The sequence below is a fragment of the Eublepharis macularius genome, chromosome 9 (genome assembly GCF_028583425.1).
Source record: "Eublepharis macularius isolate TG4126 chromosome 9, MPM_Emac_v1.0, whole genome shotgun sequence".
In the NCBI taxonomy this organism is placed as follows: Eukaryota; Metazoa; Chordata; class Lepidosauria; order Squamata; family Eublepharidae; genus Eublepharis; species Eublepharis macularius.
In genome coordinates this window covers 48,523,066-48,537,747 of record NC_072798.1, presented here as the reverse complement: position 1 = coordinate 48,537,747, position 14,682 = coordinate 48,523,066, and the positions used below count along the sequence as shown (strand labels likewise).

The window sequence follows — 14,682 nt, the reverse complement described above, 5'->3', positions numbered from 1 at the left end:
TTATGAGATTGTGTCTTATCATAGGGATATTGAGATTTTGCCATTGATTCAAGAAAATTAGTTGAGGTGTAAGTGGAATTTTGTAGTCAGTTATCAAATATATTTGTAGCACATCTTTTCAAAATTTGTTTATTATTGGGCATTGCCACCAACAATGGGCATACGTTCTGATTTCTCCACATTTCCTCCAACACAAGGACTGTGAGATTATTTGTTATGGTTTGGGGCGGGGGAGGTTAGCTGAAGATGAATATTCTACAACAGAAAATTCAGACCTGAATTTAGCCTCAGGACAAGCAATGAGAACTAACTAGATTTGCCGGACAAAAAGCTGCAGTCACTACTGGAGGTAAAGAAAAAGACCCACTGTCAACAGAATTATTCCAGTTGTTGGATAAAACCCTTCAAACTGTTCAAATGATGTTTTGTTAGACTAACTTTATGTATATAACATTTGCTGTTAATTTCCTTACTCATTGTTGGTATACATATTTTAATGTTTTTCTAATAAAAATGAAAACATCCAATAGACGAAGGTGAGAATACCATGAATTCGTGGTATAAAGGAATTTTTCATGCTCCAGTGCAAGTGGTGTTCAAAAAAGTTTCTATACCTGAAGCACAGTGAGGAAGAAACAATGGAAGGAAGAATGAGATGGATCACTGAGAAGAAATGGTTGTACTATGGTGCTATTGCTATTTTTTCATATAATTTATAAACTCCCTTTTTCTCCCAGGAGGAGACACAAAAATAGTTAAGTTAAACAAACAACAATTTAAACCCACCTTAGATCTTTGAGAGAAAGATGGACTAATAATAATAACAGTAATAATAAAAACAAAAGAAATCCTGAACAGTGCCCAAAGGCTGGCCACATCCGGGCTTTTCACATGCAGACAAGTAGGAGGCAGAAACGCAGCTGAGATGTTGTGCAGTTGGCAGTAATGCTCCTCCTTTTTCTGTCACTGAAGAAACACGTTGCGCTAGCTGAGGCTATCAAGACTACACGGTTTGGAGCACACCTGAGGATTGCTTCGGGGTTTTCAGGCCGGCTTCCACACACAAAATTTACTCCTCACGGCAGTAAGGGGACGGGGAGGGAGGGAGAAACCATCCCACCACCCGCTTCTCAAAGCATCTTGCTAACCTCCCCTTCCCGCCTCGTGATATTTAGTGTTTTGGTGGGCCAAGCGCGCGTCGGGGAAGGAGGAAGGAAAGAGCACGTGCGGCTCCCCAGCCCCAAAGCCGGAGGCGGGGAAGGTCATTGGCCCCCAAGAATAGCGGGGAGGGGGAGGGGGAGGGGGAGTATGCGCTCGCACGAAGTAGGGGAGTGACGGAACCTTCCTACTTCAGAGGAAAAAGGAACTTCTCCGCGCGCCACCAAGCTAACCGCAGAGCGCAGGAGACAGCCGAGGCAGCCAGAGCGCGGATCCCGCTCCCGGCACGTCCATGGGACAGCAGTCGCCGGTGCTGCTCGCACAGTTGTAGCCGGGCAGCTAAAGCCGGCTAGGCAACCGGAGCGCGGGCTCGCCGGGCATGGCAGGGCTGGGGCGGCGAAGGGCGCAGGCGGGCGGCGGCAGCCCTTGCTGGGCGCTGCCCGCGCTGGTGGTGGCGGCCGCGGCCCTGGCTGTGGCGGGGGCCGCGCGCCTGCAGCGGGTCTCTTTCCCGCAGCCCATCAGCAACCTGGCTGTGAGCGGGGGGCGCGTGCTGGTGGCCAGCGGCCATTGCCTTTACCAGCTGGAGGCATCGCTGCCGCCCTCCGGCGCCCAGCCCCCGCTCTACTGCGTGAGTCGCCCCGACTCGGTCAACAAGATCCTGCTACCCTACGCAGAGGAGGAGGGCGGCCGCCTGCTCACCTGTTGGAGCCAGCCCGACGGCGTCTGCTACCTGGGCAGCCTCAGCGGGCCCCACCGCGAGGAGACGATGCCGCCGGTGAATAAAACGCTGGGCCCCTCCGTGGGCTGCTCGCCGCAGGGTTCATCGGTGGGAAAGATGTACAAACGAAGCGCGGGATGGTTCCTGATAGCGGCCACCACCACGCTGCAGGACTCCCCGGACAACTGTACGGACGACAACGCCCTCTTCATCCTGCAAGAGAACGAGGCGCGAGCGGAGGAAGAAACCCGCCTGCCCGTACACGAGAATGCCTCCTTCGTGGACGTCCTTCGGTGGGCAGGGCACTTCTTCTTCCCCTACTACAACTTCAGCGACCTCAACATGCAGCCCAAAATGGCCATCGTCGCCTGGGAGCCCGGGGACTCCCATCTCCAGTACAGCCAGACGGTCTTGTGGTGCGCCAACAAAACCCGAATCGTCTCCTCCGGCCAGCTCAACCTCAGCCATGGGCAGGCCTTCTGGATAGGGATCTTCGGCCCGGCCGAGGCTCCCAAGACGCCCACTTCGACAGCCCTTTGCCTCTTCGACCTCCAGCAGGTGCTCAACGACTCCCAGAGATGCTCCTACTCCAAAGAAGCCCATGATTGTGTGAGTAATCTCGGTGACTTCTTAAAAATGCGAGGAATACAGGGCTGGACTAGACCAAAAGCATGTCTAGCCCTGAGACCAGCCTGATATTTTGACACTTGGCTTTAGCAGTGCAATCCTAAACAGATTCACACCCTTCTAAACCCACTGAAAATAACGGGTTTAGAAGGGTGTAGCTGTGTTTAGGATCATGCTGTTAATGTAGCCAAAGCTTTGTGTTTATTTTAGCTTTAGTCTATCCTGGAAATTAGGTCACTGTTTGCAACACGCTGAAAGTCACACATTGATTATGCTGTCTGAAGATTTCTAGGTGATCTTTGGCCATATAAGAGCCCAGGGATGTTTCTAAATGCTCCAAAGCACTATACTTTTATTCCAGCACGACCTCCTCCCCATGTTTATCTGAAGGGGGAGGAGACTCCAGTGGAAATCCCTTTCAGGGATGCATTCTCATGAATGTTTTCATATTTCCACTGTTATGCTTTCTAACCCTTATTGCACCACAGCAACCATGAATTTAATTGTTTCGGTGTTTCATCACTGGCAGTGATGAAATGCCAGATTCATGGAATGCATTTAAATCGGCTTATCAGGGTCTCAAAGTGGTGAATTAAAATAATAGTGCCGAATTAAAATAATAAATCAATATGATAAAAGCCTATTAAAATGCCATTATGCACAACAGTGGCATATTAAAGTTAGAAATCTTCAGTGCTACATACAGATTGGCAGAAAAGAAAGAATTATTCATTTCACTCATTTCTATTTTTACCAAGCATTTAAAAGCAACACTGGATCTTGGAACATTCCCAGGAACATTCATTTAGTGATTTAGACATTTGTACCGTACGTTTCTCTCCAGTGGGCCCCCAAAGCCATTTGCAACATAGTCTCCTCCATTTTATCCTCACCATCACCAGACTGTGATCCCACCAAAGATGGGTATGTCCCCTTATCCATGCTGGCAGGTCAGCCCATCACCAGCATTTCCATCTACTATGGTATAAGCTCACTGGCACCGTCAGAGGCATCCTCTGGGTTCCTGGATCACAGACTCAACAGGGGACCTCCCCCCAAAACCCAAAAGCAGCTTTGTATTTGAAGTATACGTTTCCATCTAAAGAGGGGCTCCCCATAAATCCAGTAAGTCTCATCTCTGAAATTTTCTAAGTGCTGCACTGATTGAACTTCAGTTTACAGATCCTCACCTCTCCTGTTACGGACTTCAGGCAGATGTTTATGGAACACTGCTGCCCTTGATGCTGAGGAAAAGGAGAAATAAAAATTGTTGTCATCAGGAGACCAGTAATACTACACTCTTAATTTCTCGGTGATAAAGATAATGGAATGAAAAATGGAACCACGTAGGATAATTCTCATGGAAAAGAGTGCTAGTCTTTCAGCATTACCTCCTGGAACTATCTGGTAGGAATTAAATCCCTGTAGAACAGCATCCCTAATTCACAACCCAGGAAGGAAGGCAGGACTGAATAGCCCAGTCTTATGAGATCTTAGAAGCTAAGCAGGGTCAGTACTTGAATGGGCAACCATCAAGGAAGACTCTGCAGAGGAAGGCGCTGGCAAACCACCTCTGCTTCTCACTTGCCTTGAAAGCTCCTTGATGGGGTCTCCATAAGTCTATTGTGACTTGATAGCACATACACACACAATTCCCAGCCTATACTAGTTATTTAGAGGTGTTCTATGATTAATAGAATAGTTGGAAAGCACTGAGATATTGATAAGAATCAACAGGTTCATGTTCCCCTGGTTCTTCTCCCAGTATAAATCATTTATCAAGATAGCCAAAATGTTTTCCTTCCTGAAGCTGAATCAAATGGATCTGAATGATCAATCCCTATGTGGACTGGGCCCAGCATACCTTCGGGACCGCCTCTCCCCATATGTTCTCCAGAGGTCGCTTCAATCAGCTAAGAAGTAGTTGCTGATGGTCCCTGGCCCCAGGGAGGTCTGTCTGGCCTCTACCAGAGCCAGGGCCTTTTCGGTCCTGGCTCCGACCTGGTGGAACTCTCTGAGGAAACTAGGGCCCGGCGGGATTTATCTTTCCGCCGGACCTGCAAGACGGAGATGTTCCGCCAGGCATTTGGTGGGGGCTAGGCTGTCCTCTTGCCGGCCATATCACTGAAGACCATCCACCGCCCATGCAGGAGCTCATAAGTGTGGCACAGGGCATGATGTAAGAGCCAAGCCCTGCGCCTAAAATGCTGTGTTTTAATATTTATTCTGCCAATTGAGAAATTTTATTGTATATGGAATAGTGTTTTAATGTTTATGTATAACATTTTTATTGTTTTTAAACTGTATGTTACGAATTGTATGCTGTTACACCACCCTGAGCCCATCTGACGGGGAGGGTGGTCTAGAAATGCAATATATAAATAAATAAATAATCCGTTAGTGGAACTTACATGCCACTGTCTGTTTGAGTACTTTTGCCAGGGCGTAGGACAAAGATATTTAATATTGTGGCATCAAGAGACTGCTTTTTGAACAAAATTCTTGTGATAGATTCTTTGAGTTAGACTTCTTCACTTGACCAGAGGACTTGCATTTGATGGTTTTCTGACCCTTTTCCACTCTGTCATTCTAAGAACTCTACAGCTTGCAGATGAACGTCCATTTGATCTAAATGTTAAATTTATAATTGGGGGGGGGGGTGTTGGAGAATGGAAATAACTTTATGGGGCTCTACTTTTGTCAAATAATATCATTTCCATTTCCCCCATTATTTTAACCAATAAATATCAATAGAGTAGGCAAACTTGATCTGCGTGCAGTTTGCTTTCTGATATTTCTCTTTCATGTATGCCCATACATGCATAGCTGCATACTTTCTTGCTCTCTCACGCATATAGAAAGAGTGAAGGTTGCTCTTGGAATTTTTCTTGCTTGATCATAATTTTTTTTAAATTTAAAACATTTGTCTGCTGCCTCCTCAAGACCAGACTGAGGTAGCTTATAGAATAAAATATATAATATCATCAAACATAAAAAGCATTAAAATTTACAGCCATTAAAAGCTGGCCAATAAAACCCCAAGCTATACAACCACATTATCAACATGGAGTATAAAAGATTTGTCCATCCAAACAATCCTCTTAACTGTCTTCAGTTGAGCCAGGCTAGATAGAAGCAGATTGTAAAAGCATTACAAAATATAAAATCCCTTGTAAAAGCCTGGGTAAAAAAACAGTTTTGACCTGGGGTCTCAAAGAGAGTCACATAGGCCCCAGATAGGGCTGGCAGGTCCCCTTGGTGGGGGAGGGGGATTCCCAGACTCCGCCCCTGCCGCCAGTAACCTGAAGTGATGTCATCACGTAGGCCCCGCACTTTCCACTGGGCCGATTTTTGCTCAAAACGTTTTGCTCTTAGAATTTTTCTTGCTTGATCATCATGATTGCATTTAAAAATATTTGAAAAGGTTAACTTTTTGGTATTGGTGTACACAGGGCTTTTTCTGGTGGTACACTGGTATGCAGTACTGACACCTCTTTTGGCCAGCAAGGTTGGGCTTCCAGGGCAGAGAATGTCATGAGTACCAGTGCCTCTTTTTTGTTGTTGTTAGGAAAAAAGCACTGGGTATATTGAATCTGAGTTATAAATGAATAGATGTTCTGCTTTCTCCTATAATTGATACTGAGTGAAACTATTTTGGTTCAAGTGATAGAAAGGATTTTAAAAACAGTGCTTCTTTGCTCCTCACATTCAACAGAAACATGTTGACTGACCAATAACATTCATAATCTTATCTTCATTTGCTTTCCATGATGTTACACAATTTCCCTTTTTTTACACAGCATAGGCTGAGATATGTTTATTGTGTTTTAATAGCAGACAGTTAAGAAATACAGTAAAATTCTCATAAGTTGATTATTTCCATTGAAGATCACAGGGCTGTCAAAAAGGCTCTTTTGGGCCTGGTATTGAATATGTGTTCATGGCTGTTTGGCTGCATCTGATCTCTGGCTATGTGATACTTGCCTGGGCTTGTTGCTGTGGGCTTGTTGCAGTAGGTTCTCAAACGCTTTCCTGGGAGTAAACCCCATTGACTAAAATGGGAGTTCCAAGTAGACTAGTTAGGATTGCTTCTGATACCTGTTAAATGTGTAGACAGATGCATTTTAGAACTGGGATTAACATCTCAAAGATACTCCCCCCCTTACACTAGTTCCCATCTTTCCCAAAAACAGTGATACCAGTGTGAAGGAACTGGAAAACGTGAAGTTTTGTGCTTATAAATCTCATTAGTATCAGTGGAAGAAAATTAACAGAGCAATCCAAAGCAGGTCTACTAAGAATCCTATTCAGATCTGTTTGATGGGGCTTACTCCCCGGAAAGTGTTCCTAGGATGGCACTGCACATATGTCCTTGCTGAGTCATCAGCATCTTAAAATGCTTAATTCTGAGTAAGCCAAAAAGAGAGTTTACAAGAAGTGATTGCCCAACTGGCTGGTAACACGTCAAAAGGTTTATGGCAATAGAGCTTAAAAGCAGGAACTGAGTGTCACAATTTCAAAAGTCATTCTGAGAACATCATTTGTTTTACAAAGAAGATTAAAGTTTGGTTTATGTCAGTGTAGTATAGCGGTTAAAGTGCTGGACTAGGATCTGGGAGACCCATGTTCAAATCCCCACTCCGCCATGTAAGCTAGCTGGGTGACCCTGGGCCAGTCACACAATCTCAGCTGAGCGAACCTCACAGGGTTGCTGTGAGGATAAAATGGAGGAGGAGAAATTACATGAACCATTTTGGGTCTCCATTAGGAAGAAAGGAGTGATATAAATGAAGTATTAATAATATAATAAAATGAAAAATGTACAAGACTGCACATTAAGATGTATCCTTTATGAAGTATTTAAAATTTAATGGCCATAACCATTCTTGAACCAAAATAATATGCTGTTCTACTATTGTCTAAATGGTTTGCAAGGCAGAACAGTATACTGTTAGTATTGGTCAAGCCCATAACAACAGGAATTTTGGGTGGAGACAATACGTAATCCTTAAAATGCAGCCCTGTAATCTTCCTTTTCGTAGCCGGTTCCTGGGCCTTTAAAAAATATTTTAGTAATTTTTTATCCTGCCCTGTCTCCAGGGAGCTCATGGCAGCATACATCGTTATTCCATTTTAACCTCACAACAACTCTGTGAGATAGGTTAGGCTGAGAGAGTGACTGGACCAAATTCATTCAACAAATTTCCATGACAGAGTAGGGATTTGAACCTGGATCTCCCAGATCTGCATCTGACATTTAACACTGGCCTGCCTTGGATGGCTCAGGCAAGCCCCATCTCATCAGGTCTCAGAAGCTAAGCAAGGTTGGCCCCAGTTAGTACTTGAATGGGAGACCCCCAAGGAAGATAGGGTCACTGTGGAGTGGCAGACACTTCTTCTGTTAGTCTCTTGCCTTGAAAACCCCAGCAGGGGTTGCCATAAGTTGACTGTGACTTAACACACACTCTAACCACTGCACCACAATGACTGTCAATAGTTGTACCACTCATAGAAATTCAGTAGGCGAAGCTTTTCTTAACAGGGATATGAAGTGATGAGAAACATTTCACTGCTAGTGATACAACTGCTAAAAGCCACAGAAATATAATTGGCATTTTTTTTAAAATACAGTTTCATATTTTCAGATGTTTAAATAGACGTTGCCTAGGCGTAAATCGATACAACCCAAATACACTTGTTGAAGATTTATAGTAGTTCTATTTCAGTGTGTAATTGAAAGGTTATGCTCCTTCTACATTTTGATGATATTTCAATCAATATTTGTGGAAATGATTGAGCAAGACAAAGTATTTTCAAAGAGGTAGAGTGCTATTGAGCATTTTTCTTTCATGTTTCTTGTGGATGTTGGAAATATTAGAGGACTATGAAGCATGAAAGAAAAGGAAGAACATCCTCAGAATCTAATTATAAATGTATTTTAGAGCTGGATCAAGATTAGCTGTAGTTAAACGACTATTCAACTTATGTTTTTATAATGTTATAACCATCTAGACAAATTATATAGACCTTACTGTAACTTGCAATTTCTATTTTATAACTAGCTTTCATATTGTTGTATTGTTAAAAAATTATAAATAAAATATTTTTAAAAAAAGATTAGCTGTAGTTATGAAAGAGATTTTCCTTGATTGCTTTTGCTGTGTTAGTTACAGGAGGATCAGTGAAAGTAGTATGTACGTAAGGGCCATCAAGTTGCAACTGATTTGTGGTGATCCCAGCAAGGGGCTTTCAAGGCAAGTGAGAAGCAGAGGTAGTTTGCCTTCTACAGTCTCCCATGGTGGCCCACCATCCACATACTGACCCTGCTTAGCATCTGAGATCTAACAAGATCGGGCTATACCATACTATCCTACATTCCAGTGAAAGTATTATTTATGATAAAAACTCCATGCCAAAAGTATTGTAAAAACGCCATGTGATAAAAGAGGAAAAAAATGGAGGGGGAAATATCGTAGGCCACTTGGGGCCGCCATTGGGGAGACAAGTGGAGTAAAAATGGAGAAAATAAAATTTTCAAAATTGTGTGTGTTAGTGAGATCTGTATATCTGTGAGCTCCACATTTTCTGGGAGATGCCAAAAATGGTGCTTTCTGAAAGCGTGGAATATAGGGCTAAAAGAAGATGCCTTATACCGAGACAGATTTCGTTAACCCAAGTTAGAGAAGCCTCTGCCCCGCTTCCTGTTCTAATCTAATATTGTCCATGCAGAGACATCAGCCAGAATGTGCAGCCCATAAACATTTCCTCTTACCCAATCCTGAGGCTGCCTGTCATGGGCTAAGGCAGAGAAAGAGATCCTTAGAGGCACAGAGCAGCACATGTGTACTTAAGGCACACACAGAGCTGTCTTATTTTTTCTGACCACAGTTCCTTAATGCTGCATCAGAGGCTGCTCCCAAAGATCCCTTGTTTGGAAGAGGCTTACAGGGCTGCACATGCCTCTGTCACCCGAATGGGGAGGTGTAGCAGTGAATTAAAAGTTAAATGCTTTTTCAAACATCATAATACATTGTAGCCTAGTCTTTAAATCTATTTTAATACTTCACTATCTGAGACAGAATTATTAAATAAAATATACAATAAAAATAAAATGACTCACGGGTTTGGTTCACATATAATGCCCCAGCACGATTTAGCATTTGACCACTGAAATGCACTTTACATAGGTCTCCTTCAAAGTCAACTCAGAGACTCCAGTTGGTGCAGAATGCTGCAGTTTGTTTATTATCAGGTGATAGGTAGAGCATGCATATTACTCCCATTCTACAATCACTCCATTGGCTACCCATCAGTTGCAGGGCTCAGTTCCAGCTTTTGACTATCACATATCTCCTCATATCTATGTGGTCACCTCTTTCCCTTTGTTATACCACATCAGATTCACTCATCTGATCAGGTCTTCTGCAGGTGCCATTCTGCAAATGGGCAAAATCAACAGCGACCCATACATGTGCATTCTCTGGGGTGGCCTCTACATTATGGACTATTGGAAGAGGTCAGGAAAGCTCCCACTCTCCTGGATTTCTGCAAACTATGCAGAACCAAATTATATCTTGAATATAGCCATCAGATAGGGGGGCTATACGGTAAGGAAGTGATTTCAAAGAGATGCATTGGTAAAGCGATAGGGACTATAGATAATACTGCTATGTACTGTATGTTGCTGTAAGAATGATCCTAGCGGGTAGTTTCTTTCCTTTTATTCCCTTAGAAGCTCATTGATTAACAAATCTTGAGCAGCAGAAGGTTCTTGTTCACAATTTTTTGGCCTCAAGGTACAGAAGGACTGAAACAGATTTTGCAACTGCCAAAATATTCTTAGGATCGTTATCTCTAATCAGATAAAATAATGTTTCTGATGTGTAGGGGGGTGATTGATCAGTAATAAGTGGCTTAATATAATAATCTCTGATATTCTCACACAGACGGCATTCAAATAGGACATGTAGAGATGTGTTAGTCCTATTAAGACTGCAAGGGCAGATTCTGTCAGAATAAGGAATATTTAAATATCATAGACGGCATAATCAATCTTGCAAATAAAAAAGCACTACTATCATGTGGAATAGTCAAATAATACATATAGGGAGGTAAAAGATTTCAGAGGAGTGATGCCAAAGAATGGGGGGAACAGACTTGACAAACTCTATATGTCAAATATCTGTGGTCAATTTCTAGAACGAGAGAGCTTTTGATTTACCCATCTCAGAGATAAGATTAGTCATCCTACCAACTAGTGGCAGTTTCTCATCCAAAGTTTTCATCCAAACCAATTTGACCAGGGAGCGAGCACGCCATGCCCGCCCCAAAGCTGGGCTTGTCACTGTCCTGCATCACTCCCAAGATCCCATAAGGGGATCCCCTCCTATGGGGGAACAGAGTACACAGGCTGTGTTTATCACAAACAGATCCGTGCGCAATGCCCAAACTATCCCAAGAGCCCTAAAATAGCTACATGCATATAATGGTAGCTGGGTGCGAAATCTCTTACATAAATGTCTTGTGCAGTTTTCCTTTTCAGTGAAATAGCAGGAATGTTGCAAACATACCCTGTTAAACAAAGTGAAACCTTGTGTATGTGTTATGTGCCCTGAAATCATTTCTGACTTGTTTGTGAGGCAGGGCAGAAGGGGGTTGAATTCAGTCATTCACTCTTATCTGCTATGCAGCTAACTGGTAGGGAATTCTGCTTTTTTAAAAAAAGTGTTATGTGCTGTAGGTTCTGTTACGTTCCGTTTTGTTAGAGCCTGCAGACAATGATATGGAGGAATGGGTTACAAGAATAAAAGTAGAGGATTATTAGACTGAAGCTGTGCGGCCTAATTAACAAATTTCTTTAGTTTGTAAAAAACCTCTGTTCCTTTTACTATATCTTACTATAGCACATAGTTTACTGAGGACCAGCATTATACATTTTCCTAAAGTTAAGCTTTAACTCTGCAGTAGTTTGTTTAATAATTTTTTTAATGCAAGAAATCTAAATAATTTTCTTTTTGTTAAATCCTTTCGTATATTTATAACCTGCAACACTTAAACTTTCAGCTTCTTTTGAGCTAGACTAAACAGGCATAATTTATTACATTCATAGCTAGTATGAAAACTGGTGACCTAAGAACATGATATTGTGGTGGGATGGGTATGTATAGCTGCAACTCGTGATCTGAGGGGAAGTATGCTAATAAGGCACAGTTATCTGTTTGAATGCTTACAGTGTTCTCGAGAGTCAACGCCTGTGCATTTTCTGATTTTGCCCCCAATCTCCTGATTCATGCTTAGCATTAGAACACAGTATTTTTACTTGCATGATCCCAACTTCTCTTTATATATTCGACATCAGTTTTTTATGCTGAACTCAAAGAATAATCTGTAAATGACTAATGCAAGCACATATGTGGGACAAGAGACCAGTTAAATATTGAAGGCTTGCTGTAACATATTATGTTGAAGCCCTGCTTGAAATGAAACAATGTATCTGGAAATTTAGTAAACTTTAGTGGAGCTCCCACTAGCTACTGACATTTTCTTGAAAATAAAAACTTGCCCATATGATTGAGTGATATATATTCATATTTTTCTGATGTGTTTGATTTTACAGGGGAAGACAACAGAGCCAGTGAACAACTCACCTTTTCTGATACACTCTAATTTAGTATCCGTTCATGCCACTGTGGTTTTGAAAACACCTGTTTTGTTTTTGGGAACAGAAAATGGGCAGCTATTGAAGGTGTGTGAATTATGGTTTATTTCAAGAATCTTTGTTTAGTCAGTACTTATATCCTTTTTCTTATTTTACATTTTAGGACTGTGTCTGCATGGTGTGTGTGAAAACATACCCCTGCCATGGTCTCAGCAGTGGGAGTGGATGGAACAGCATCCACACATCCTGTCCCCAAACCCTAACCCTTTGCAAAAGCACAGATATGATAGTGATCATGTCTTGGTTCCCTCACTGCTTGGAACCCCCCCCCCCCAACCCCTTTCCCAGTTAAGTCATGATGAAAGCTACAGCTCAACTGGGAAAGAAAAAAAATCATTTTAAAGGACCAAAAGAAGGAAGGAAACACAGAGCTTACCTCTGCTGTTTTAAAGCCAGAGCTTAGCTACGCCTTTCTTCCTGCAGTAGGAACATCTACATGGGTTCTCTGCAACCACCCCATAGCCCCCCTTTTGAACTGGATCATATATGTTGCTTCCTTCCTTTATTGCTAAGGAAGAGTATTAGCTGATTCATTAAATTTGTTTCTTCCCGCTTACCTGATATTGAGTATCGTTGCCCCACTTGAACACTTAAAAAGCAACTACACTTTCCCCTCCTGGAGGAACAGAAACATCTATGTGTATTGCTTGGAGTAGATCTATGTGTATTGCTTGCAATGAATAGATCTGCACAGTGATTAATAATATGACCATATTTAAAATGGATACCTGGGTTATGTGGTGCTGGAGGAGAGTTTTGTGGATACTATGGATGGCCAAAAAATATCAAATAAGTGGGTACTAGATCAAATCAAGCCTGAATTCACTCTATAAGCTAAAATGACAAAACTGAGGCTGTCATACTTTGGTTACATCATGAGAAGACAAGATTCTTTGACAGGGCCGGATCAACTGGGTGTAGGGGGGGTAGTCTGCCCCTGGCGCCACCAAAGAGGGGGTGCTGGGCGCAGCTGCCAGCCCTGGGAGTGCGCGGGCGGTAGGACAGGGGGCGCGCTTGTTGCACTCCCCGTCCTGCAGGGCAGGCAAAAGGCAGCGCAGGTGGCTGGGAGGCTGCCCGCACCATTTGCCTGCCCCTCAGGAAAAGGGGCGCATGGCAAGCTGGCTGCACCTTGTCCTGCGGGGCAGGCAAATGGCACGGGCAGCCTTCCAGCCACCCACGCTGCCGCCGCCAGCTCCGTGGCGCGCTGGGACAGCCAGCTTGCCGTGGGGCAGCATGCTCCGCCTGTGTGATGATGTCATGGAGCGACGTCATCATGCAGCGCCAGGAGCGCATGTGTGCTATGTGCCCACACGAGTGGCCGGACTTCAGTTGCCCTGGGCGCCGGCAACCGTAGATCCGGCCCTGCTCTTTGAAAAAGTGAGCAATGCTGGGAAAAGTGGAAGGCAGCAGGAAATGAGGAAGACCTAAAATGAGATGGCTTGACTCAATAAAAAGAAGCCACATCCTCCAGTTTGCAAGATCTGAGCAAGTTTGTTAATTATCTGATGTCTTTCATTCATAGGGTTGCCACAGGTTGGAGGTAACTTGACGGCACATAACACACTCACCTGGGTTACTAAGGTGCATTTGTGCAAGTAGAAGTCTTTGAAGGAGGAGGGTTTCCCATGACTCCCCAGATGAGATGCAGCATCACTGCCCCCCTCCAACCCCCTGGGTGCCTCCCATTCTATTCATGAAGGTTGCCTGACCTTCAGAAAAAAGTTACTGACTGTTGAGTTGATACAGAAAAGGGAGGGCAGGGAAAGTCTATTATGACAGTAAGGTTCACACATGCAGTTCTTAGGATTCAATCCCTGTGGAATTAAAGAGTCTTAAAAGCTTTTTATATCCATTACTGTAGCAGTCAGACAAAGGATGTTGCACATGCGCACACACATGCCTCTCTTTCTCTATTTCTGTTGCTTACATTTTAGTAGAACATAAAACAAGTGCTGCTGAATCAAACCAATGGCACAGCTAGCCCAGCATGATATTTCCCCAAGAGGCCAACCAGATGCACACAGAGGCATGAATGTCCATCTCTGCTGTTTTCTATCAGCACTGCCTCCGACTATAGAGGTCTCAGAGCGGAACTACAAGTGACAAAAGGCACTTTTGATGGGAAATGTAGGCATCCTAGTCTTGCAGCTTGGCTCTCTGACTGCTGTCCAATGGACTTTTCAACTGTCACTTGTCCAACATTCCACCAAGCTGCCTACATTTCCCATCAAAACTTGAGGGAAGCTGACAAGTGTCCAACCTGTGCCTTTTGTCACTTGTAGTTCCGCTCTCAGTTGGACATCTTTCTAGTTTCTCGACCACATAATTTTATAAATTGCCCTCTACAAGGCATTACAACACTGGTCATTTTTCCAATCCCCTTTCCTAATAATGTTTGCCATAGAATTTGCCCTTTTCACTGGGTCACCATTTTCATCAAGCTACCCACCAAGGTCTTCTT

The 14,682-nt window shown here is 43.4% G+C and overlaps 1 protein-coding gene across 1 annotated transcript in view; it reads left to right on the top strand.

Annotated features, from left to right (window-relative positions):
* Positions 1–1,537: 1,537 nt before the first annotated feature.
* PLXNC1 (plexin C1) overlaps positions 1,538–14,682 on the top strand; it is a 98,119-nt gene continuing 84,974 nt past the window's right edge. The window contains exons 1-2 of the mRNA XM_054987754.1: positions 1,538–2,485; positions 12,120–12,248. Of these exons, the coding sequence (XP_054843729.1) occupies positions 1,538–2,485; positions 12,120–12,248 (1,077 nt within the window). The remainder of the gene's footprint in view (positions 2,486–12,119; positions 12,249–14,682) is intronic.